The sequence below is a fragment of the Miscanthus floridulus genome, chromosome 15 (genome assembly GCF_019320115.1).
Source record: "Miscanthus floridulus cultivar M001 chromosome 15, ASM1932011v1, whole genome shotgun sequence".
In the NCBI taxonomy this organism is placed as follows: Eukaryota; Viridiplantae; Streptophyta; class Magnoliopsida; order Poales; family Poaceae; genus Miscanthus; species Miscanthus floridulus.
In genome coordinates this window covers 5,469,562-5,492,655 of record NC_089594.1, presented here as the reverse complement: position 1 = coordinate 5,492,655, position 23,094 = coordinate 5,469,562, and the positions used below count along the sequence as shown (strand labels likewise).

At 42.5% G+C, this 23,094-nt stretch overlaps 2 protein-coding genes and 2 long non-coding RNA genes across 4 annotated transcripts; 1 reads left to right on the top strand and 3 right to left on the bottom strand.

Moving 5' to 3' along the window:
• Positions 1 to 1,012: 1,012 nt before the first annotated feature.
• LOC136509090 (uncharacterized) lies at positions 1,013 to 7,294 on the top strand. Its single transcript, XM_066503892.1, has 11 exons — positions 1,013 to 1,170; positions 2,494 to 2,663; positions 2,848 to 3,029; positions 3,121 to 3,903; positions 4,042 to 4,098; positions 4,680 to 5,037; positions 5,126 to 5,325; positions 5,604 to 5,680; positions 5,944 to 6,045; positions 6,217 to 6,412; positions 6,894 to 7,294. The coding sequence occupies exons 2-11, from the start codon at positions 2,504 to 2,506 to the stop codon at positions 6,981 to 6,983; spliced, it is 2,205 nt and encodes a 734-aa protein (XP_066359989.1). The 5' UTR covers positions 1,013 to 1,170; positions 2,494 to 2,503; the 3' UTR covers positions 6,984 to 7,294.
• A 2,229-nt stretch (positions 7,295 to 9,523) lies between these two features.
• LOC136506530 (uncharacterized) lies at positions 9,524 to 10,298 on the bottom strand. The gene is made up of 2 exons (XR_010771635.1): positions 10,177 to 10,298; positions 9,524 to 9,965 (listed from the first exon to the last, which is right to left on the bottom strand). It is a non-coding gene; the product is annotated as an uncharacterized lncRNA (long non-coding RNA).
• Positions 10,299 to 17,578: 7,280 nt separating this feature from the next.
• Positions 17,579 to 20,579, bottom strand: LOC136506884 (uncharacterized). The gene is made up of 5 exons (XM_066501776.1): positions 20,508 to 20,579; positions 20,360 to 20,431; positions 20,129 to 20,259; positions 19,953 to 20,026; positions 17,579 to 19,776 (listed from the first exon to the last, which is right to left on the bottom strand). Exons 1-5 carry the CDS (start codon positions 20,577 to 20,579, stop codon positions 19,439 to 19,441), a joined length of 687 nt encoding a protein of 228 aa, XP_066357873.1. The 3' UTR covers positions 17,579 to 19,438.
• Positions 20,580 to 20,754: 175 nt separating this feature from the next.
• On the bottom strand, positions 20,755 to 21,336 carry LOC136509576 (uncharacterized). The gene is made up of 3 exons (XR_010772379.1): positions 21,311 to 21,336; positions 21,123 to 21,212; positions 20,755 to 21,039 (listed from the first exon to the last, which is right to left on the bottom strand). It is a non-coding gene; the product is annotated as an uncharacterized lncRNA (long non-coding RNA).
• Positions 21,337 to 23,094: the final 1,758 nt, after the last annotated feature.

Sequence of the window (23,094 nt, the reverse complement as noted above, 5' to 3'; positions counted from 1 at the left end):
GGCCAGGCTGGTCGTGGCCGCCGCCGCCGTCGCCGTCGGGGGAGAGGAAGAGGCGATGAAGCGATCCACATGAGCAGCCTCCATCAAGGAAGGACACCGCATCCGCGTCCGCCGCCGCTGGGGGAGAGGAGGAGGAAGAGGAAGAAGAAGCACGGACGGAGGCGGCGAGGTGCGCTGCCAGCTGAGGAGTTTTTCTTTCCTTATTATTTTTTCTGTTGACAGAGAGAGCGAGGGTGAAGCCGTGCAGCAGCAGGCCTCAATTAAATTAATCGGGAGAGGTGAAACCGATGCATACACACGCACGAGTCCACGTGGTAGCAGGAGATTGGTGAACAGTAACTAACAGTAGGCAAACCAGCAAACCATTCTTCTTGCGCGGATTCTAGAAGCTATATAGAGTTTAATATAATATAATATTCCTCCACTTTTTCTATCCCTACCTTTTTCCTATCCTGCTTTCAAGTTAGATCAAAGGGGGCCTGAGTGGGCAGACACCGGGCTGTATATATGTAGCCCATACGATACCAGCAGTGGCCCAATGGGTGTGGGTGTGGCTCCTCGGGCCTCAGTTACGGATGACAGAGGCACCGTTTCATGTAACAGAAGAAACTGGTTCCTTCCTTCGCCTGTAATATTTCTCAAAAAAAAAAAAAAATCTTTGCCTGTAATTACGGAAAACCACAACTACACTACACTGTGCTTGTGCCTCTGTCGGGTGGGCCAGGCATCCTTCTCTACTGGCTGCTTGTTTCTTGCTGTAAATACACATGTACGGAGTACACATACTGTACGAGTACAAAGATACTGACACGCATTACGCGGGGAGGACGGACGAGACGGAGGAGTAAAAACAGCATTTGCTTTTTCTACCCACCACCACCTTTACATTCACCTTTCATCCTCCTCAATCACTGCTCCCTTTCCTTCTCTGCTCACCGCGCAGGCTCATCAGAGGCCAGGCCAGAGGCGCAAAGGCAGAGCAGTTCACTCCATCCACGCCCTGTTGGTGCGGTGCGAGCAAGAACCACTTCGATCGGCGTGGGCGAGGGTTTCGCTGCAGCGCGTCCGAGTGCGATCGCCGCCTTCCGTCTTCTTCCATCCTGGAACAAGTGCGGCAGTGGGGCTTGGCACTCCACGGCTCCACTCCAAGCAAAGCAAAGGGATTCCAAGGTACGGGCCGTACCACGAAACCCCAACCGCTAGCATTTCCTTTCCCTTTGCTCCCCCCACTTTCATGCTCGCTTGCTTGATCCGCCGACCAGCAGAACACCATAAAGCTTGTGCCTTTCGTCTAGGAATAGTCCGCACGAGATAATCTCCCTTTTCTGTTCTGGTTGTATTCTGCTTCTTCTTGGATGGATTTGAGTTGAGCTACTTCACCCTTTAGTACTCCTAGAAAAAAAGTAGTGGTTTTGCTTGATGATTCGATTGGTTCGTGTGCGTGCGCTGATGATTCGATCGAGGGTAGGATTTCCCTCATACTCCTAGCTGATAACGCAATGTAGCATTCAGCAATCTATGCAGGGCAAGGGCATTGATCCCGAAAGATTCGTGAATAGAACAGGGTTTTGTTTCGCTCAAAAAGAACAGAGTTTTGTCTGCGGGTCAGGGGGAATTTCTTTTCACCCCCCTGAGTAATATAATTGTTGTTGCTTCTAGTATGAACATCAAGGGGCCAGCCATTTAGGTCTCTCCCGTATTCCACTTCATTGATTTCGCATGTGTCATACCCAATTACTGGTGCCTTCAATCATGTACAACTTGAGAAGTTCCTTCATTAATTTTTGCCCTGTGGTCCCACTGCAATTTCTTTTGTGTGGGAGGACTGGGCATTGTACTGAGACATTATTTATTGATTGAACTGCTGCACATCATTTGGTACTCCATTCCAACTACGAGTTCAGTGACTGGAGCTTCATCTCCATGTGCTAGTACATATCAACACTCAGGAACCAGGGCCCAGGGGCAGTCGCATCTGTTGGAGTTTGTTACCAAAATACCAAGCTTAACCTGAGACACTGAACTTGTAACGTAGCTGCACTTGCATACTACTCATCATTGAAATTCAGTTTGCATTATTAGTAACTTGTGCAAAATTGGCCACTTCAAACACATTTGTGCACCATGATATGAAAAATAAAGTCTCAGCAAGGGTCATCTGCTCACTTTGATATTGATATGTATATGTACCTAATTATGTTGCCTTCTTCTCTGTTGCGATGAATCAGAGAAAACAAGTCTGAAAATATAATGTGCAGCAAGTGAGAGTTTTCTTGAACTGTAGTGTACAATAAGCTGAGTCAAATGATGTGATAATACCAAATTGTAGTATCTGTATTTGCATTACTGTCGTTTCATCTTTGCTTTCATGTTTATAGAAAATAACTAGTTGTGATTCCTGAAGAACATTGCCTTTTCTTGCCTCATGCATCAAACATGCAACTGGGTAGTGCAGTATATTTATTCCTCTTCTTTTGTTTCTCATCTTGCTAGTATCAGTACAATGGTGACGAGCAAATCCTCGTGGAGCCAGGTTGTAAAAAATACAAGACCAACAAACCTGTCCATTCCCACAAGAAACCTCCAACCACAAGACCTTGGAGCTGTGATATTTGGTTGCACAAACAATACCATTCAAGAGTGTCACTCACGGCAACTTTTTGGTATGCTCTTGATCTCTCTTGATCACAACTCTTCTCTAAGCTTTGTATTTACAAAACTGAGCTACCCCTTTAATTCATTTGTTTTCTTTTTCCTGTAAGAGGGGTATATCATTCCATGCTTCCCAAAGTATATCAAATTGTTGAGTGATCCAGTGACTTGGTTACCATTTGTGTCATGTTTCAGGATTGCCAAAAGGACATATTTCGTATGTGCGAAACATTAAGGAAGGACTACCTCTCTTCCTCTTCAACTATGATGATCGAAGATTGTATGGTATTTATGAAGCTGCAGGGAATGGAAAGTTCTGTCCTGAATCAAATGCATGGTCACATGATAGCAAGGGCAAAACAAGCTATCCTGCCCAGGTACAAGCCCTGGTGTTTGTACTTTGAATGTCATCTTCTTTTTCACTCTCAATAAAATGGCTTCTATATTCATGCCCTTTTATTTGTGTAGGTTGCAATGCGGGTAAGGGTGTGGTGTTTCCCGCTTGCTGAGAATCAGTTCAGAAATGCTATTGTAGCCAATTACTATCAGAACACACCCGGTGTCCCTGGCCAGAAGCTCCATTTTTTCAAGTTTGAATTGGATCATGCTCAAACACGTGTTTTGATGGATATGTTTACTCCTTCTCCTTCTCCCCCCAATAATTTCTGGATGCCCCCTGCCGCAGCACCAGCTGATGAGCATGGGAGAGAATTAGTGCTGTCACCTGGATGGGCACTAGAGTTTGAGGGGAACAATCTCCTCAAATCAGAAAAGGTTGTAAAGTCATATGCAGACATAGTGAAGAAGAACAATCTTGAGGAAGTTGGGACAAGAGATGTGGATGCAGAACATTCAAGCTCAGGTAATGAATCTTCTGGTGGTTTCGATGAACTGGATTGTCAACGCACATCACCAGAGAGGGAGAACTATGCACTATCAGATAGGGTGGTTCCAGTGCAACAACAGCAGTACCCTAATGAGCAGGGAAAAATGCCGAGCTTTGATCAGGTGTTACAAGGGCGCATGACTTTTCCTGGTCAGCAGTGGCAAACTGGTTTTTATGGCAACACTACTGAAACCGAAGATAATGATGCATATAGCTGCAAGTATGCCCAAGAGGTCAAATGTGCAATTCTGGATGGGAACTCTATTTTGCCAGAAACCTTAGAGTCTGAAGTTGATAAGCTGTCCTTGGGGCATTCTAATTTGCTGGTGCAGTTATTGGACTCTGAACCGTGCACAGAAGCCAAGGTTTTAACTTTGAACTCAACTGATATCTGAATTCCATCTTATCATCCTTGTTTCGTGCTTCAGTTCATTCAGTCTAGCTAACATGCTTAGTTTTTGTCTATCTATTGCACAATTTCTCACACTAATTTTTGTTTGCAGCTGATTGATGTAGTTAAAGAGTTATCTGGACGAATAGAGGTCATGGAGCAGAAGCAGGTCTCTTCTTTATGCTATAACCTCATTAGCAGCCTTGCATCTGTTATACTAAACCATGTAATCTTAAATTTATGGAAATTTATATGCAAAAAAATAAACCAGAAATTGCACTTTGAATATATGTGTTGATAACTTAGCATGACAATCTAGGAACCAAGAGAATAAAGCAAGTGACATTATGTTGAGTAATTTTTTTATATTATTATTACTGATACTAGACTGCATTTATGTAGGATTGGAATAGCTAAATTTGCACTCTAGAATGGCTAAATTTGTTATGTGGCACTAATACGGAGAATGCATAAGATTGTAGTGTTTTTGGTTCACGGCTACCTAAAGAAATGGAAGAATTAAGGCAGGATGAAATGAAAAGATTTTTCCATTATGCTTATAAATCAGTCTCGCATCTGCTTAGTTTCTAATCAATCTTTCAGCTAGGATCCTCTATGATCGATTGTTCAACCTCACCCTTTCAATATGGAAGTAGAGAAAAAGTATACAAGCCCGAAGTATAGGAAAAACATCTAATGTGCTGGCAAAAAAGTTTTGGTGGTTAAATCTAATTTATGTTCAAAATGCAGGCTTGGTCCAACAAAGAAGTCAAACATTTACAAGGGGTGAATGAGAGGTTACTGAAAAGAATTGTTGAACTAAAGGGAACAGTTAAGACATTGAATTCTAAAATAGATCCTTTGACCCTAGACGATTCACTTAACCAGTTTGTAGAACAATGTTTGGGTTCAGAAGATGTCATTTATCTAGTTGGTGGTTTTGATTGTTGCTCATTTGTGCCATCACTAGACTCTTTTTCCCCTTCATTGGACGTGCTAACACCCCTCAAACCAATGGCTGTTGGCAAGTCATATACCTCAACTGTTGCACTAGAGGGCAAGATATTTGTTCTTGGTGGTGGTGATGGTGCTTGCTGGTTTGATACAGGTTACTACTTGGCTTCTATTTTTAGTTCCCTCTTGAGCTCTCGTATTTCAATCTCTGTCCTAATTCTGCATTTATCTTTTGGATGAAGTTGACTGTTATGACCGAAGCCGTGATGATTGGTCCACATGCCCATCGTTGACTCGTGAAAAGGGGAGCCTTGCTGGGGTTAGTGTCAATGGGAGAATCTATGCATTTGGTGGTGGAGATGGAACCGAGTGTTTCTCTGATGTTGAGATGTTTGATCCTGTGCATGGAAAGTGGATAAAGAATCAACCTATGCTGGAAAAGGTATCAGTTTCTACAATTCATTTGTTCTAGAATGTGAAAGCTTTTCTTCTCATACATTACTGAATCACTTAGTAGAAAATGCATAAATATGCCTAAGACAAACAGCTTGAGAAATAATAACCATTTACTCATGAAAAACTGTGTGAAGAAAAACAGTTCCTGGTTCCACTTCAATTTCATGTGCTGTCCTTTTTGGGAAAATATTTGCTTCTGACACAAATATCCACATAATATGATAAACTCTTTAGCTTGACTGACTTTGTCACACTGTTCTTCAGCGCTTTGCTCTAGCTGGTGTAGCACTAAATGGTGTGATTTATGCTGTTGGTGGCTTCAATGGTGTTCAATATCTGAGGTGCTGTACTTTTCCTGCCTGTACTTAGTACTTGATTGGTTTAGTTTTGATCTGGTGGAAATACAACAGCTCATAAAACCTCCAAACATCTCAAAACAATTAGTTAAACCTGTGATGGCCTATGGTTTAGTGCAAATCTAAATAAACTGAATTATTTCATAAATGTTCATTATCCTATTCTCTATTGCTATAATGGCAGTGGTATTTGAAGTGAGAGGAACAGCAAGAAAACTATTTGCTAACTTTGTGATGTGTATTGGCAGCTCTGCTGAAAGACTTGATCCTCGGGAGCCTAACTGGAAAATGCTGCCAAAGATGAGTGCAGGAAGGGGCTGTCATACACTTACAGTGCTTGATGAGAAGATGTAAGTCATGTAACTCTTTCTTTATATGTTGAAACAATGAACTGAAGATATGTAGGATGTTCCTTTTGAAAAAAATGCTATATAACGTGTGCCCAGCAAATGAAACGCGGGTGCGCATCAGGGTGTATACTATCCTTTGTTAACGTAATTTGCCTTTGTATTTTCTTCCAGATTCTCGATTGGTGGATACGACACCGGGGCTAAAGCAATGGTGGCTACTGTTGAGGTGTACGAGCCAAGGATGCCGTCATGGATGATGGTTGAACCCATGAACTACACCAGAGGATACCATTCTTCAGCTGTGCTTGGTGGTTCAATATTCATCTTTGGTGGGGTGAAAGGTGAAGCAGATACAATCTTGGATGTGGTAAGTAGTTATGCCAACTGATAAATTTCTTACCATTCCCATTTGACTGTCGATAACTCAAACTATAAGCTGGAACCAAGAATCATACATCCAAAACCTTGTATTTAGCTGCCAGGGCTTGATAGTGACTAGTGAGGCAGTCACTGGACTGGCTTTTGTCAAGGGTCTGCCTACATCAACTGCATATGTTGTTTGTTATCATACCAGTCTCGGCATGGAAGTGTACTGCATTTGAGATGAGTACATATTCTTGGGTCCTTAAGCACTTGTTTTTATTATTTTGCTTTTCTGTCCCTACTACATATACCAGTTTGTTGTCATGTCAGTGGCTAGTGCATTTTATCTGAACAAGTGAACATGAATTCTTTGGTTTCCTTAAGTATGCTGTTTTGGTCATTGTCGTATTTTTTTCTGTATACAATAATTGTCAAGTAAGCATGGTGGCTAACAGTTTAGCATTGGTGTAATGGCGATCTGTCAGGTGGAACGCTACAAGGAAGGGTGTGGTTGGGTGACTACGGGGTTGAAGTCGATTGGCAAGAGATGCTACTGCTCAGCAATTGTTCTCTGACTGTAACTGCCTACAACAGTATTGACATGGCGAGATGTTGTAACTTCTGACAACCAAGTGAGCAGTAAACTGATATTAGGCAAAAACTTAATTTAGTACTGAGAAGGCTCTTGCTTAGCCTGAACTGACAACAGTAGACATGATGGAGGTCTTCCTCCTCTCAGTTTCTGAATCTCGGAGAACTGTAAAACATTGAGCTGTTTGTGTTGACTGGGTCGATGATGCAGCAACACCGGATGTGACAGAGTTGGTACTGAACTAGTGTAGAACGGCACTCGATTGATGGATATCCAGTAGCACTGTGATGGTTATTTGACTGTGTGTTCTGCTTTGCTCTTTTAGTTCCAGACTATCACAATCTACTGCATAATCGTTCAGAACACACTCTGAAAACTTGCGGCCTTCTCGATTCTCATTCAGAACACACCTCTGAAACTGCAAAGGCGACTTCAGTTTCAGACTTACCCAACAACACTGCTTCCGCTAGGTGCTTTAATTTGTGTTGGGGTGTCTCTACCAATCTCATCTTTGTCACTTGTCAGACGATCTTCACGCTGGCCGGCAGTTACAATAATGCAAGAACACGTCTTGTGCGTGCGCACCTGCCGCTTGCATTGCAGATGGCAGAAGTCGTTTGCCAGCCCCATCACCCACTCACACTCTCACCTGCAGCAGGCATGCATCTATGTGTATATATATGCGGTGCAGTGGGCAACCGGCAGGCAGCCATTCCATGGACACATTGCATTGGTAAGTCGTAGCTACCATACCAGATCGATAAGCTGCAGCATTTGCATGCCTAGGTAGCTCCTACGGTTAAGATGGAGACTCTAGAGCAACAGGTTTGCATTGCGCAGGATATAAAGCAAATACACTGTTCTATATATTTGCCACGCACCATCTTTACTAGTTTTGCTGGGTAATGTATTGGATCACACTTATGAGTTGAATAAACAAATAAATACCCGTTCAATTTGTTTTTTTACCGATACATGGTTTCCTTGTATTTCGAATTGAACAGGGTATTTATTTTTTGTTCTACTCATAAGTGTAATCAGACACATCACCCAGTTAAACTAAAGATAGATGATGCTTGACGAATATTGAACATTATATTTGCTTTATCCTGTCCAATAACCATAGTTTTGTTTCAATCTGACAAGCAGCTTGGTTGAGATGAAGTTCATTAGAGCCAGAGGTGGTCATAGTCTGCATCTTAATGTACCATGCTTCTATTGTAGCGACCATATTTATGAGCTTGTGGTACGTGTGCTGCTGTCCAAAAAAAAAAAAAATCATGTTCATTGGCACCACACTGCTGCTATAGTACTGATACCTCATTCTTCTAATATCACTAATGCCCAAGGTAATCGCATATAGAAGAATTGGAAAAAAAATAACGAGCAAAATACTGAAATTGGGTTGTGAATTTGTGACCCGGGCACTTATCTAAATTAGGTAAGGGGTTTTACATGGTGCCAGGTGGAGTATACATTGTGTTCCTAATCTGACCAGATATTCGAAGATAATTAAGTACATATTTATAGCGAATCATGAATGACTGATGTGGCTGCAAATTATGTTGGAGTCGTTTTATAAATGATACAACTTCTGACAGCTGGAAGTGGAACACAAAATGGAAGGTGAAAAGATCAAGATGCCCAAGGCGAGGGTTGAACTGCTCTAAGTAAAACTTCTTGCAGAAAATAAACATATCGCTTAGCCTACTTCGCGGAAATTAACGCTGTGGATGCTCAAGATAATCCGGGGGAAGTCCCACATGTGCTTGGCATCAAGTTTCTTTGGCGCAAGGATGCGTTGGCCCTAGTGTTCTTCGGAAAAAAAAAATGTTGGCCCCAGTGTAGAATGGGACTCACATTGATGAATCCAGTAGCCCTGTGATGGTTATTTGACTCTGTATGTTGAGTTGCTCTTTTGATTTCAGCTATTTACTAAAACAGCTAGCTTGTGAAGACCATGAGTTGGCTAGAACGAACTTACAATAACCTACTGAACAGCGCGATAAAATTCAGGATAAACGGAAACACGGACGAATAATCCATTCAGTTTTCAGCCTGACACAGCAGTACTGCTAGCTGCTTGTGCTTGGGGCCAATCGATCGCAACTCCATTCAGTAATGATCACACTACCAAGCAGCAGGGCTGCACGCACGTACGTACGTGTACACGGTACACACCAGACATGCCTTAATCTTATCCTTGTCAGCCGATCTTAACGTACGCTTGGGGCAGTTGTTACAACTCACAAGACCACGTCTACGAGACCACAATGCCCAAATTGTCTACGAATTATAAGTCGCTTTAACTTTTTGGTACATAGATTTTGTAAAGTACACAAAAAGTTAAAACAACTTATAATTTGGAACGGATGAAGTATATTGTTGAAGCTAGGAATTTTGGTGAACATATCAAAATATACAAATTCCTCTAGCTCAAAGGAGGAAAATCACACACATTAATTTCAAATAAATTAATGTCGCCGCAAGCTCATCACATGTCTAATAAAGGCCAGACAAACAAAAAGCAACAAGCCCAAAAAGGCTTAAAAACTTCATAAAGAGGGGAACACAATGTACTATTAAAATGTCTGGTTACTAAAAGCAAGTACTATTCCTTGAGGGAACCACCATAGCAAACAAAGATGGTAAATCTAGAAAAAAATGACAACTAGTTAACTAGTAGCATCTATCGTAGAAGAAAGCTAACTAGTTAGCATTACACTATAATTATTCAGACATGACTTCTTACAATAGATTCTACCATATAAGCGAGTATCTTCGCTTCTACTCTGACATAACTAATGTTTGCAAAATTGACAAATGCACAAGCCATGAATTGCATGTCCTGAACAAAAGTATCCTCCCACATCGACACCCTAGGATTTGCTCTCCAAATAACAATTTGCTTTGCAAATAGCCTTAAAACAGAATGGATGGACTTTAACAAATTGCCAACAATTTTCTACAAGAAATATAACCACCATCACTTAATATCCATTATAGTAGAATGACCATCAAATTAGCATAAATATCCAACATTGAGTTTCTTGGAAAGGGCAATAAATGAATGAATAGAATTGAAGCAAGGTGGAATAACCGGAAAGGGCATTATTACGTCATCAAATATATACATTAAGTAGGTGAAAAAGGACGAATATATAGGGAAAACAAACCTGCAGAAGTAGGATCTCCATTTAAGACAAGTACTAGGAAGAAACACAAAACAACATATCGTGCATCCATGATTAAACTTAAGATGTGTAGGGTATATGTTGTTGGAAGTGAAGGGCTTACAATATATGCTTTGCACATATAAGTTTTGTGTGTATATATATAGAGAGAGTTCAAGCACTAATAATAGAAATACAATACGATACAACCAAACCAGTACATGTTCGACTATTGAACTTCAACTAAAAGTTAGTTACTAGTAGACTAAAAATCTTGGCAGGAAATGGTCTAAGATCAGCCACATGCACCGAAAGATCTATCTCTCAAGTAAACCGAAGAGGTCTAGATACAAATCGGGTGGCATCACTAACACCACAGAATTGGCATGCAGGCCTAATTATGCATGGATAGCATGAAACCTTGCATGGTCTTTTGAAATAGTCATCTTATGAATTATCCACATTGGCACACATACATGCTAACACGTAAGGGATTACAATATTTACTTTAATTTCTTAGTTATAATTTTTTTGGTCAAAGGGCTTTTATGGTAAACTCTTTTATGGAGAAAAAAAGAAATGCCCTTATCAATCACATGCATGCTATTAATTTCATCATTCTTTTTCATTTCCTTCTAATCAGTCTAAATACACACGTACTTATTTCTATAACATATTTATTAACTAATGTTCAAATTGATGGTCATATCATTACCCCGTATATTAAAAATGTGATCTAAATATTGTAACATACTCATATTCATAAAAGTTTTACAAAAAAAATATTTATTAACAAGAACTAACATTTAAATTGATTATCATGTTTATTGTGTTTAATAAAGCTATCATGATGGTGTTAATCAAGTTTACTAAAGAAATGTGTCATTAATCATCATAGGCATGAACATTTTTTATGCTCCAACCTCAATATGATGTTCCTAGCAGCCTGTCTCATCCACCCCACGTCCCCACCTCTGCCCCCACTAGGTCCTGTCCTCCCTAGCTATGCATCCCAAATAGCCTGCAAAAGATGAGAATTAGCGATTTAAGGATTGATTTGTGTGTAAGGTTCATTTAAGTGTTCATGAAAATAGGTTCTTTTTCTTCGTGGTCTAGTGGTTATAACTGAATAAAACAAAGCTGCAATCTCATATCATATATGTCATGTCTGTAGAAATGGCAACTGATTATACATGACTTGACTCTTGTTTCTTGGCTACGGTTTACTTTGTTTACATGTGAGTTACTATTGCATATATGTCATTTTCAGGGAGGCAAGTGCACAGACCATGAACCTGATGCAATGGATTTTTTTAAGGAGTGCCACTATACAGCAAAAAAAAAGCCTATACACATGCTGTTCATAATGCTATTGTAATAGATGTCAAGGTTGACAAGGACCTATTGTTGAGTTTTCTTAAGTTTTATGATGACCAGAACATGTTGTGTAAATATACTGCAAATTGAGTTAACGAAATTGTTGGGTTATTATATATATGTGTGTGATTTTCATTATATAATCAGTGAAGAACAATTTTAGTGAACACATGATGCTTACATGGCAAATCAAATCTGTGATGGAAAAACATCCTACATAGCATCCTATGTGGTAGACGGCTATGACAGTCAATTTTGTCACACACTATCGGGCCTAGTCTGGGCTAAATGGACTTCCATGGATTCTATGACAAACCTAAATATCAATCTACGACGGCTCAATTAGGTATAGCAAATGTATGAAGTGAGATACATGATGAATTTTTCAATCGTCATGGTAAGTTAACCGTGGCGTATTTTTTACTGTCTGTGACCAAAGTGTCCGTCATGTAAAGCACTATTTCTTGTAGTTTATTCCATAGGTTTTAGGAGTGTCGGTAGCAAAGGTGTGACACCGGATTCGCACCAAACGTGTCTCTCGATCAATCTCATCTTTGTCAGCCGATCTTCAGGTACGGCGCCCAGCAGTTACAATAATGCAAGAACACGTCTTGCGTGCGCATCTGCTGCCTGCATGCATTGCGGATGGCAGAAGCCGTTTGCCGGCTCCATCACCCACCCACTCCCACTCCCAGTCTCACCTGCGGCGGTCATGTATGTGTGTATATATATATGCAGTGCAGTGGGCAACCTGCAGGCAGCCATTCCATGGACAGACACATTGCATTGGCAAGTCGTAGCCACCAGATCGAGTACACATACGCCTGACTCCCTGACTCCCTGCTGCAGCATTGGCGTGCCTAGCTCCTATGGTAAGATAGAGACTGCAATCAACTGAAGGTAATTTCAATTCATGAACCCAAGCTTGTCAAATAGAAACATCACTACACTTAGGTAACTGATTTGCATTGGGCACGGGATAAAGCAAATATACTATTCTTCTATATAATTTGACACGCATCATCTTTACTAGTTTTTTGCTGGGTAATGTATTTTATTACACCTATCGGCTGAATAACCAAATAAATACCCGTTCGATTCGAAAAACAATGTAAACATATGTTAGTGACTGAAAGGGAACGACATGAATAAATGCCTAGAAAAGTTATGAGGTAACCTGCTCCAAAGGGCCCAACTTCACCTGAAAATAATTAGGCAAAACACCAAAGCATCGGCAAGTAGTTAAATTTCTAACTTATAGTATTGCAAGTTTTAAAATAAGTTAGGCAGGGAAACTAACTCTGAGCTGCTGGGTCTATAGTATAGTATGGTGCTACTGTAGATACTACAACAATTTGCGCCAAGGGGGGTAATCTTTATTAGCCACCACCGGTAGTGCCCAACTTTCTACCGTCATGTACCGTCATCTCCACATGTCTGGGTTTTATGCATCTGACGTCGCAACTTGCTCGAAACATTCTTAATTTTTTACCACAGCCTACACATGCGATAACATGACACCTCGACAAGTTTCGTGATTTTCGGACTTCGTATGGACTTTATATAATTTTAAAACACTTTTCCGGCAAGTGGCTCGTCATGTTACGTGAAGAAGATGCGCGAAATTTGATGCGAGTTCGTGGATAGAGACTCAACATACACCAAATACCATGAATAACATTTTTCGAAGCACTAGATTACAATATTCCATGCACTTGCAGTTCAAATTTGAATTATACATAAAAATTCAACATAATCAAATTAATCAACCAAATATAACAAAAAAATTAGAAAAAGCACCAAATTTGAACATGAAGTTGTAAACAATGTAGGCGGGCCCAACAAAAAATTTGGGGTCAAAAAAACAAAAAAAATTGAAAATTTGCTGAGTGCCAGCTTGGCACTCGGCAAAGACTGTCTTTGCCGAGTGCTGGGCCAGGGGCACTTGGCAAAGATTTTTTTTTAAAAAAAATAAAAACATCTTTGCCGAGGGCCCTGGATCTGGGCCTTCGGCAAAGGCCCAAAACCTAAAAACCGGGGTCAGCCCAAAATCCTTATCTTTTTCCCCCCGGCCCGCGCCCGCGCTCGGTTCCGCACCCCCTCCGCCGCTCACCTCGCCGCCCGCCCACCACGCCGCTGGCCGCCCCACCGCCCCGCGCCTGGCCGCCCCTCCCCCGACCTCAGCTCCCACCGGCGGCCGCCCCGCGCCCCACGCCGGCCCCTCTCTTCCACCCCAGCCACCACCGCCGGCGGCCCCCTGTAACTGCGCCCGGCCGCCCCGGCTCCACCGGCGGCCGCCCCGCGCCCAGCCGGCCCTCCTGCCCCCGCGCCGGCCCCCACCGGTGGCCCCCTGCGCCCGGCCGCCCCGTCCCCACCGCCACCCCGAGGCCAGCCCTCAGCTCGGCCTGGTCGCCGGCTGGTGTTGGAGGGGAGGAGGCAGAGGTGAATTAGGAGGAAGAAGAGAAGGAACATTCTGCATCTCAAAGATCTCCTAGCCATGCTGCTGGCCACCTATTCCAAAGATTTTCCTTAGGAGCTGTGGGAGCCAACCTATTCCATATCTTCTGGCAATGATTATTGCTACTGCATGCAGAAACAAATAAACATCCATCTATCAGTTTTAATAATTTTCTTCTTTGCAGCAAAGATAAAGTAAGAAATTGTACTAAAATGACATGATGTATGATGTTTTGGCCAACTTTTTTTTTTTGACACTTGCGACAAGCTCAGAAAGGTTGAGAGTTTTAGTACGTAGTCATATCGCACTTACCAAAAGATATTACTGCTAGACCCCTCGTTAGCGATATGGATTGACATGGACTAACGTACTGGTGCAACCGACAATCCATGCTCCTTCACTGCCTAATGTGAAATGCAAAACCGTAAATAAAACTTGCAGCCAAGAACAAAAACATGTCACTTCAATTTAATCGCTGGAGTCATCTTAACCTACTTTTCTAAGCATGCATGCTACTTTTCTAATACAAGAATAGTACTTTTTCTATAATCGCCTGGTGTACGTACCATTGCATGCACTAGAGTACGTGGAGTTATTTGCCATACCATACCACCGGTAGAAAGGAAGGAGGAACGCCATAACCGTGGTGCACGATCGAGTCGAGGTAAAAATGAGAAGGATATGATGCATGGATAGAGGTGGCCTTGCCGTGTGCGCTGAGAGTCGGAGTGCTAGCTAGCTTAATTTGCTGAGTCCTGATAAGTACCCATTGTCTCATAATTATGCATGAGGACGACCATGTGTGCATGGCTCCATATTTGCCGTTGCTTTAATTTGTAGGTAGCTGATGTTTACAGCCAGCAAGCAGCTTAGGCCATATTTGTTTTAGCGTTTGCTTGTGGCTTCTGGACAAAAGCAAAAATCTCAAATAAACAAAACCTTCTTTATTTTAGAGGTGACTTTATAGGGAAAAAAAAGATTGTCAAGATTAATTATGAGGCAATGGTCTATCATATCAGACGGAAAGCACCAATGCAACAACATGACATGGCCAGCCGGCCGGTCCGCCATCAGCAGCACGCACTAGACGTGTGCCCCTACTACGTACGTACCATAAGGCCTCGTTCGGTTGTAATGGAACCGATCGAGATCCAGACGGATTGACCCAGGGGTACGTGCATAGCAATACCGACCATCGCGAGTCCTCCGATCCGAAGGCACGAGAGATCTTGCGCCGATGCCGTCGTGAGGAGTAGCGCCGCAGCAGTCGCGAGCGTTCCGCGGTGATCTGTTCCTCCACTCTAGAGCTACGGTTTGATTCCAGGCGTTGTGCAACGATATTTCGGGCCGTATAGCGGAACAGTTCCGGGTATACGAGTTTTGTAGGCTAAATGAACACGTATTTTAGGAAGGAATCCACCAGGCCGGGATTAATCGATATGATGTTGCTGTTGTCCAAGGCTATGCATGCGATGCGCCAATCCTGCTTGCCTCTCTGGTCGACACGCCGAAGTTGAAGCTCTCTCATCTCTTTATTTTGTTAGATAATAAGGGAACATAGTAAAGAAAAAAAAACTTATGGTCGACATGCCAAAGTTTGTAGCTCTCTCATCTCTTTATACTACGTTAAAACAATATAAACTGAAATGGTATTATTAACTAAAACTCTTGCGAAGCTTGAACTGAGCAGTTAACATCGCTCACCTTTGTTCATGAATGGGACAAGTGTAAATTATTGAGTTGTTTGTGTTAACTGGAACACACAAAAAAAAATGATTTTTTAAGGCAACCAAGCAAAGCTGAAAATAGGTGATTGTTAAGGTCCCTAGAATTCGGTTTTTAAAAGCGGTTGACTTTTTTAAGTAACCTTGAATGGAGAGATGTTCTATATCAAAGTAATAATTCTCGACAAGATCCAAACCTTTGTAGTAGAAAAATTTTCAATTTAAGATTGTTCACAAATAAATGACATCCTATAAGTACTCACAAGTGACTTGGTGCAGTGGTTGTTGGGGCTGAATGTGCGAGGCAAGAGGTCGTGCGTTTGAATCGCGATGGCTGCACTCTATTAGAAATAACGAAAATTAAGTCCAGCGATGAGTGTTGGTTAGGCAATATTAAAACTTTATTTATTATTTTTATGACTTATAAATGATTTTGTTAAAAAAACTAAAAATTGTTTTTATAGATGGTTGACTGAAGTCAAACGACTCTAAAAATCAATTTTTAAGGGTGGTTGTCTTAATCAAACCGCACCTGAAAGTCAATTTGTTCAGATGGTTTTTGAATTGTCTCTAAAATTAACTTTTACAACCAATGGCATAGTATCGATTTTGCTAACCAACTCTAAAAATTGTTATTGACCATTATTAGCAAAAAAAATGCATGTACGAGTGGTTGTCTCTCCACTTGTTGTTGTGTTGGTACTAAATATAGAATGGAACAGAGATGAATATGCTTTGGGTAGCCCCGTGATGACCTTTTCTTCTTGAATACACAAAAGGTTTGCGCATCATCATTAAGGTAGAAGAGTCTATATATACAAACGACCTGCTTTAGGCGCCATGGTCTAGAGTTACGTTAGAAAGATGGACCTCCCTAGCTAGTTTTCAAGTCCACGCGAAGCTATTACTCATGGGCTAAACAATCGATGTAGAGGCAGCGATGTGGCCTAAATCGTGCCCTTGCGTCACCGCTGCTGGTTACGAGACCCTAGTCCGCAAGCCAGGAAGAGCTCTCATAGTGCTACTTCGAAGTTGGAAGCAGCACTTGGATCAACGTCGAAGAGCTCCTCGTTGGCCTTTTTTGCCAATGTGCTTGGTGTTAGCCCCTTGGTCATACCCATACTACGTGGCATTATTAGCACTTCATTCACCTCGCTTGGGTGCTGTCACCAAAGAGAGGCTCTGTGCCGCCAGACGCTTGGTCTGAAATGGGAGCACTAACTACTTAGTAGGTATCGGTTGCTTAGGAGGTTCTTGTATGAGCGGAGAATCCTCCATCAAATAAAGCACTCCCTTGGTGAACTCTTGAGGCATCAGGAGGTGGAGGAATCATCGTCCTCAGTCGGGTGGTCATCCCTCGACGATGTATGTCAGTGTGCAGAACAACATTAACCAAGAATAGGGCCCACCCAAAGCTCAGTGGAGAGGGCTCAGGCGGAGTATCCTGGGCATGAGACTTCCCTAGCTCAGGTGATAGTGGAGGCGAGTCCCACTACCCACTAATTAAGCATGGAATCGAGGGTTGTTCGTGGCTATAATAATCGCCGGTGGAGCGCTTGCATGACAACCAAAGCTCTCTTTTGACCAATCGAAGCGACGTGTTGGACTGATACCCGCTGCCTCTTCGGAGGAGCGCTAGTGCACGCAGACGCTCTCCGAGGAAGCTTCATCTCCTCCAGAGAAGCTGTTGCGGGAGCTAGTGCATACGCAGGTTGCTCCAAGTCCATGTGGTTTTTTTATTTTAACCTTTTCAAACACTGTTTTAAAAATTATTAACATGATGTTTTCTTTTCAATCTGACATGTTTGGCCGCGCCTGAGGCGTGTGGTCAAACCACGTTGTCACACCATATATGGCGGCGCGGCAAGCCTGCCACCATGGTAGGTCAGCCGGACTGACCGATGACATGGCTGCTGTTACTGTGTCATCAACACTGGTGCGGCGCTGCCATGCCAACCCGCCAGGCACGGCTACAACGACTTATAGCGGCTCCCTCACTCCCTCCCTCTTTCATTTCTTTCTTCCTCCCTTGCTAGGCTGGAAGCTCCCAGCGGCCGCACCGCTGCCACCAGCCTAACCTCCCAGCCAGAACGGCCTCCCGAGCTAGTTGGTGGTCGCTCGGACTTGGCAAAGGTAAATCCCCTCTCATTTCGTGTTTTGTTGGTGGATTTGAGGAATCGGCTTGGTAGCTAGGGTTTTAAGCAAAACATTTCTTTGGGAAGAAATGCAAAGTAATTTAGGTGGATTGAGAATACGTTAATGTGCGATGAAATTCGGGCATATATTTTTCGATTGCCAATTAACTTTTCAGAATTTGCCGTGGTGCCCGTGTGCTGGTACATTTTTATATGTGGCTCTAATATTTGAAAGCCCATATATACATGGTTACAATTTAAGTTGACCATACTAAGTTGATGAAAAGCAATATGATATGATGAGGTAGCTCAAGCATCCATGATTATTTTTGGATGAAAGACATGTTTTGTGCACAGGCATGCATGTATAAATAAACAAAGTCGTCATGGCCAAACATTTAACAGAGGTCCGTGCATGTTTAATATCTCGATCCTTTGCTGGTGTACATGTACGTCATGTTGCTTTGACTGATGAAACGGCAAGCCAAGATGCATGTACATATGTACAAATGTGGAGTACAATACGTGATACCGTATCCATCTATGTACGTGATAGCGCATCAGCAACTTTATTACATAATCTAGGACACACTTCCATTATAAAATGAACGAACTCTGACAGTGTGACATTAAGCTCAGTGGTAACCCCACCCAATGCCGAGAGTCTATACTCGTCTCCCTCCACAGCGTGCTTGACTAAAAGAGCATCAGTCTCCACCACTATGTTACTCATCCCCAGCTGCATTGCCGCTTTAAAACCAGCCAGCAGGCATCCCAGCAACTCTGCGTGGAGAGCATGCATCCCGCAAGAAGCCTTCCTTCCCGATCGTGCCTTGATCATCTCGAATGATGAAGCCCCATCCCCCCGCACCAGTAGTAGGATCGCAGGCCCCAACTGAGTTGATTTTGAATTCTCCTTACTGCGGCTTGTTCCAAGCCTGAGCCTGACGGCTGACCGACAATATAGCCCAGGCTGCTCTCTTTTATGAAACTTGGCAGCCCCATGGCAGCAGCTACATAAGCAATCTCCAGCGCAGTTCTTCTCCCTTCTTCTCTTATTAGCTTGTTGTGTTCGTCCCACCAGAGCCACAACAGCAAGATGACTGTCAGCTGTGTTTTTGCATCCAGCTTGAGAATCATCTCCATCATTTCTCTAGCTGACCCGGCTGCAACTAAACGGTACCGGATGGACACTCCATGTTCAGTTCTCTCCACACCCCTTAGTTGCAGGCCTGAGGATACAAGATGTTGACACTTGACAGGGGGAGGCCCGATGGCTGGTGGTTATGGAACGATTGAAGTGAGAAGACATCACATATAGGGGAAAGATGCAGTAGCAGATATGGGATGAGGATAATCTTTGCCTCTTTAGGATGCGGACGATTTGTCTCTCGAGTGAACAATTCCTGCCTATTTCAATTGTGTGTTGTTCACTGAGCTGCGCTGGGTGCGATGTGTGGGTGATGCATGAGAGGGTAAAACCCACGGGCAAAAGACAATTTGAGTGAAAGAGAGAGAGAGTATTCGAACGGGCAGAAGACAATGATGCCTCCCTAGGATTTATATTACAATCACCAATGTTGTGTTATTTCGCCCCATTGGCTTCCCAATACATCAGGTGCTTGGGGCTCTGATGAACGGAGGGGGCCTGTCGTCGTCGAGGACGATGAAGGTGGTTGCGCATTGTCCCTCTCAGTTTCCACCGGCTCTGTGGTACGTGGTGCTCGTGGTGACTCATCATCATCCTCGCGCTCTGGGGATTCTCGTGGTGGCCCATTGTTGTCGCTGCTACATCTCGCTAGCTCTATGGCATGAGATGATCCGTCAACGAGCTGCTGGCCACCTGTTCCATTTCCAAGCAGCTGCTGGAGCCGACCAATTCCATAAAACCTAGCAAGGATTACCACCACTGCAGGCACAAACATTCATCTATCAGTCAATATATAATAAGTATACTGTAATATATTTTTTCTTGGTTGGGAAGATAAAGTAAGCAACTGAAACAAAACTATGCATGCATGATGCTATGGGTGACACTTGCGATGAGTTCAGAAGAGTTGATGGTTTTAGTCATCTCTCACTTACCAAAGAATATTACGGCTAGGCCCTCGTTAACTAAGTGGACAATGGCACTTGTCCAACCGACATCCACGCTCCACCTAATGTGAAATTCAAAATATCAAACTTGCAGCCATTTAAGAACAAAAACACACATGCTACTTCAATTTAATCGATGGTCTTAGGTTTCTGTCTTAACTTACTTTCTTAATGTATGATGTGTGTCCCAGCCGAGAAACAGCATGCCAAAATACATGGACCCCGTAGCAAAGACAAAATGGAAAAAACCATACCCATATGGTACATCATTTTCCGACTCTACTACGTTCCTGAACTGCAAGCATTCAAGCAATATTTAGTTTAAATGGCGCAAAAACATTTAACTTTTCTATTGATTTGATGATTTAATTAGTGCTAGCGAACAACATATATACCTGTATACATTTGTAGTCACTGCCCGTCGAAAAAGCAGCTACACTTACACCGCCCAGTTCACCAATAAAACTCTAGCGATATTGGAATATTAATGAAATGTCACCATAGATAAGATAAGAACTTTGACATGATTATGAGTGTACTTACAATCATCCTTTTCCAATTTACACTTGAACCAGTGTTGCTTGTCCCTGGCTCACTGTTGAGGAGAAATTTCATATCCAAAGAAAATGACAGAGAGTTGTGTCATATAGAAAACTGACACAATCTAATAGGCAGCCAAATCAATCATGCGACATAACTAAGAATGAATATTTTGCCTTTTAATTGCCGTCCAGCATAGGAATACAATGTATACCCCCATTAGCAATGGCTCCATGTAAAATCCCTTGGCCTAATTTAGGGGTAAAATGGGTTACAAATTCACCATGCATATTCAATATATGTCACGAACACATTCTTACTCTAGTCGTTTTAACGTCTCATGATCTAATAAGCAAGTGTTTATTTAATTTCATTGGTCAATGATGAGATTAGGGGCATGATGTACACCAACACCAGCGTGGTGAAAATCAACGCGGCGTTTAAAATACCATCCACCAAAAAGAGGACCATAAGTATGATCCACACCATAGAGCAACCGTACGCTAGTTTAGAGACCGCGTTCACTTCACGGCGACTGCAAGTCAATCCAAGGTGGTTAGATGAAAAAGATCAAACAAAGGACATGCATGTTGAGCAAGGTATATGAAGAAAACTTACTGATTGTCAAAATTTGCTTGGCCACACCATTTGGAGTTCAGCCGTGTGATGTACCTTATCACACTAATGAGCTGAATCATAAGAAATAGCCTGCTCAATTCCAATAACAAGATATAGAATTAGCACCACATGTTAGTGACTCAAAAAGACAAATAAAAAGAAATGCTTGAATAACTCATGTGACTTACCCTGCTCCTAAAGGTGCAAATTTCCCTGAAAATATTTCAGCCAATGCAAAAATGTCATTGTCAACGGGTGGTGAAATTTTTAGCTTACAAGTTGTAAGATAGATAGTAGAGCAACTGACCGTATAGTTGGACAAAGTAGTCTGGTACCAATATAGGGGTCATGTAGCAACCCAGTAGCAGTAAAATCTTTGCTGGCCACCACCCAGAATGCCAGGAGCTACGACGGTCATGTACCGTCTTGGTGTATAAAGTCGAGATGCCCATAAGTGAAAAAAAGAGCTAACACAAATTTTGTCAAGGATAACACAAAGGAATGAAAACCAAATGTTTCTTGATTATAAAAGTTTTTAGGATACTAAGTTAGCGAAGCTAATCATCAGGACAGCTTCACTTGCAAGGCAGTCACGGTTACCATGACAGCCACTATGGCGCTGTCCCTCGAAGAATGCCTTGGGGTTTTCTCTTCACTACTAGAGAACAGACTTTAGAACGATGTCCCAATTTGGCATTAGCCTCGATATTTTTTTGCCCCCGAGACTAAAGGATCCTTTAGTCCCGGTTGGTAATACCAACTGGGACTAAAGGTTCCTGCCCAACGGTTGTCCGCGGGGCAGGGATCTTTAGTCCCGACTGGTATTACCAACCGGGACTAACCTTTAGTCCCGGTTGGTAATACCAGTCGGGACTAAAGCTTTTAGTCCCGGTTTGGGTAATGCCCCGGGAATGAAGATTAATCTTTAGTCCCGGTTTGGCCCCCTAACCGGGACTAATTATCCCGGCCTATACACCAGCTTATTTCTTCCTCCCCGAGCCCGAGCCATTCCATTCAAACTCACTGCCTCTGTTCTTCAGCTTGTTGTTCTTGCTCTCTCCCCCTCCATTGGTGTTGCTCTTCGATTTTGGAGGTAACAAAGTTAATCCTCTTATGTTTTATCAGTAGCTTATCTCATTTTGCGATGTAGATGCATGTGTAACTTTATATGTTGGACTTTATTATGATTTTATATGTCATTTTTAGCTCAAAATCACATGATGATTTGCATATATGTTTGGATAAGCAAAAGTTAAATTAGTTCATCAAAATCACGCCTCGCTCGTCCTCGCTGGAGCACGCGCCATCCTCGTCCCCGGCGGCTTACGTGATCTTAGAATTAATTTTTCCATGAAATGAAAAACTTAGAAAATAGTTAGAAAATTGTAGAAAATCCGTACTAGTTGAACTTGCGGACCGTGTTCAGCTCGGCGAGCAAGTTCTCTACCGAGCGGTAATGGACGTCAAGGAGGAGCTTTGATTCTACGAGAGAGAGCGGCAACGGTCGTGGAAGACCGTGTTCCCTTCCTCGTAGAATCGGAGCTCTTCCTTGGCCAAGTACGGTGTCGTCCGGTGGAGAAATGCTCGCCGTGATGATCACGTAAGCAAGGTCAACTAGTACGGATGGTTATTTATTGAAACATGTTTTTGAGCTATAATTTGATGAATATTTGATAACTTCAGACCTACAAATGTCATCTGCAAATGTTACTATCCTCGGCAACCTAAACGCCCGTGAGCTCGCCGATATCGAGCAGGTCACTTAGAAATATTTTTTCCATGAAATGAAATACTTAGAAATCATGCTTTTATTTTTTTAGAATAAAATGTTCTATGAAATGAAAAACTTAGAAAATAGTTAGAAAATTATAGAAAATCTGTACTAGTTGAACTTGCGGACCGTGTTTATCTCGGCGAGCATGTTCTCTGCCGAGCGGTAATGGACGTCAAGTAGGAGCTTTGATTCTACGAG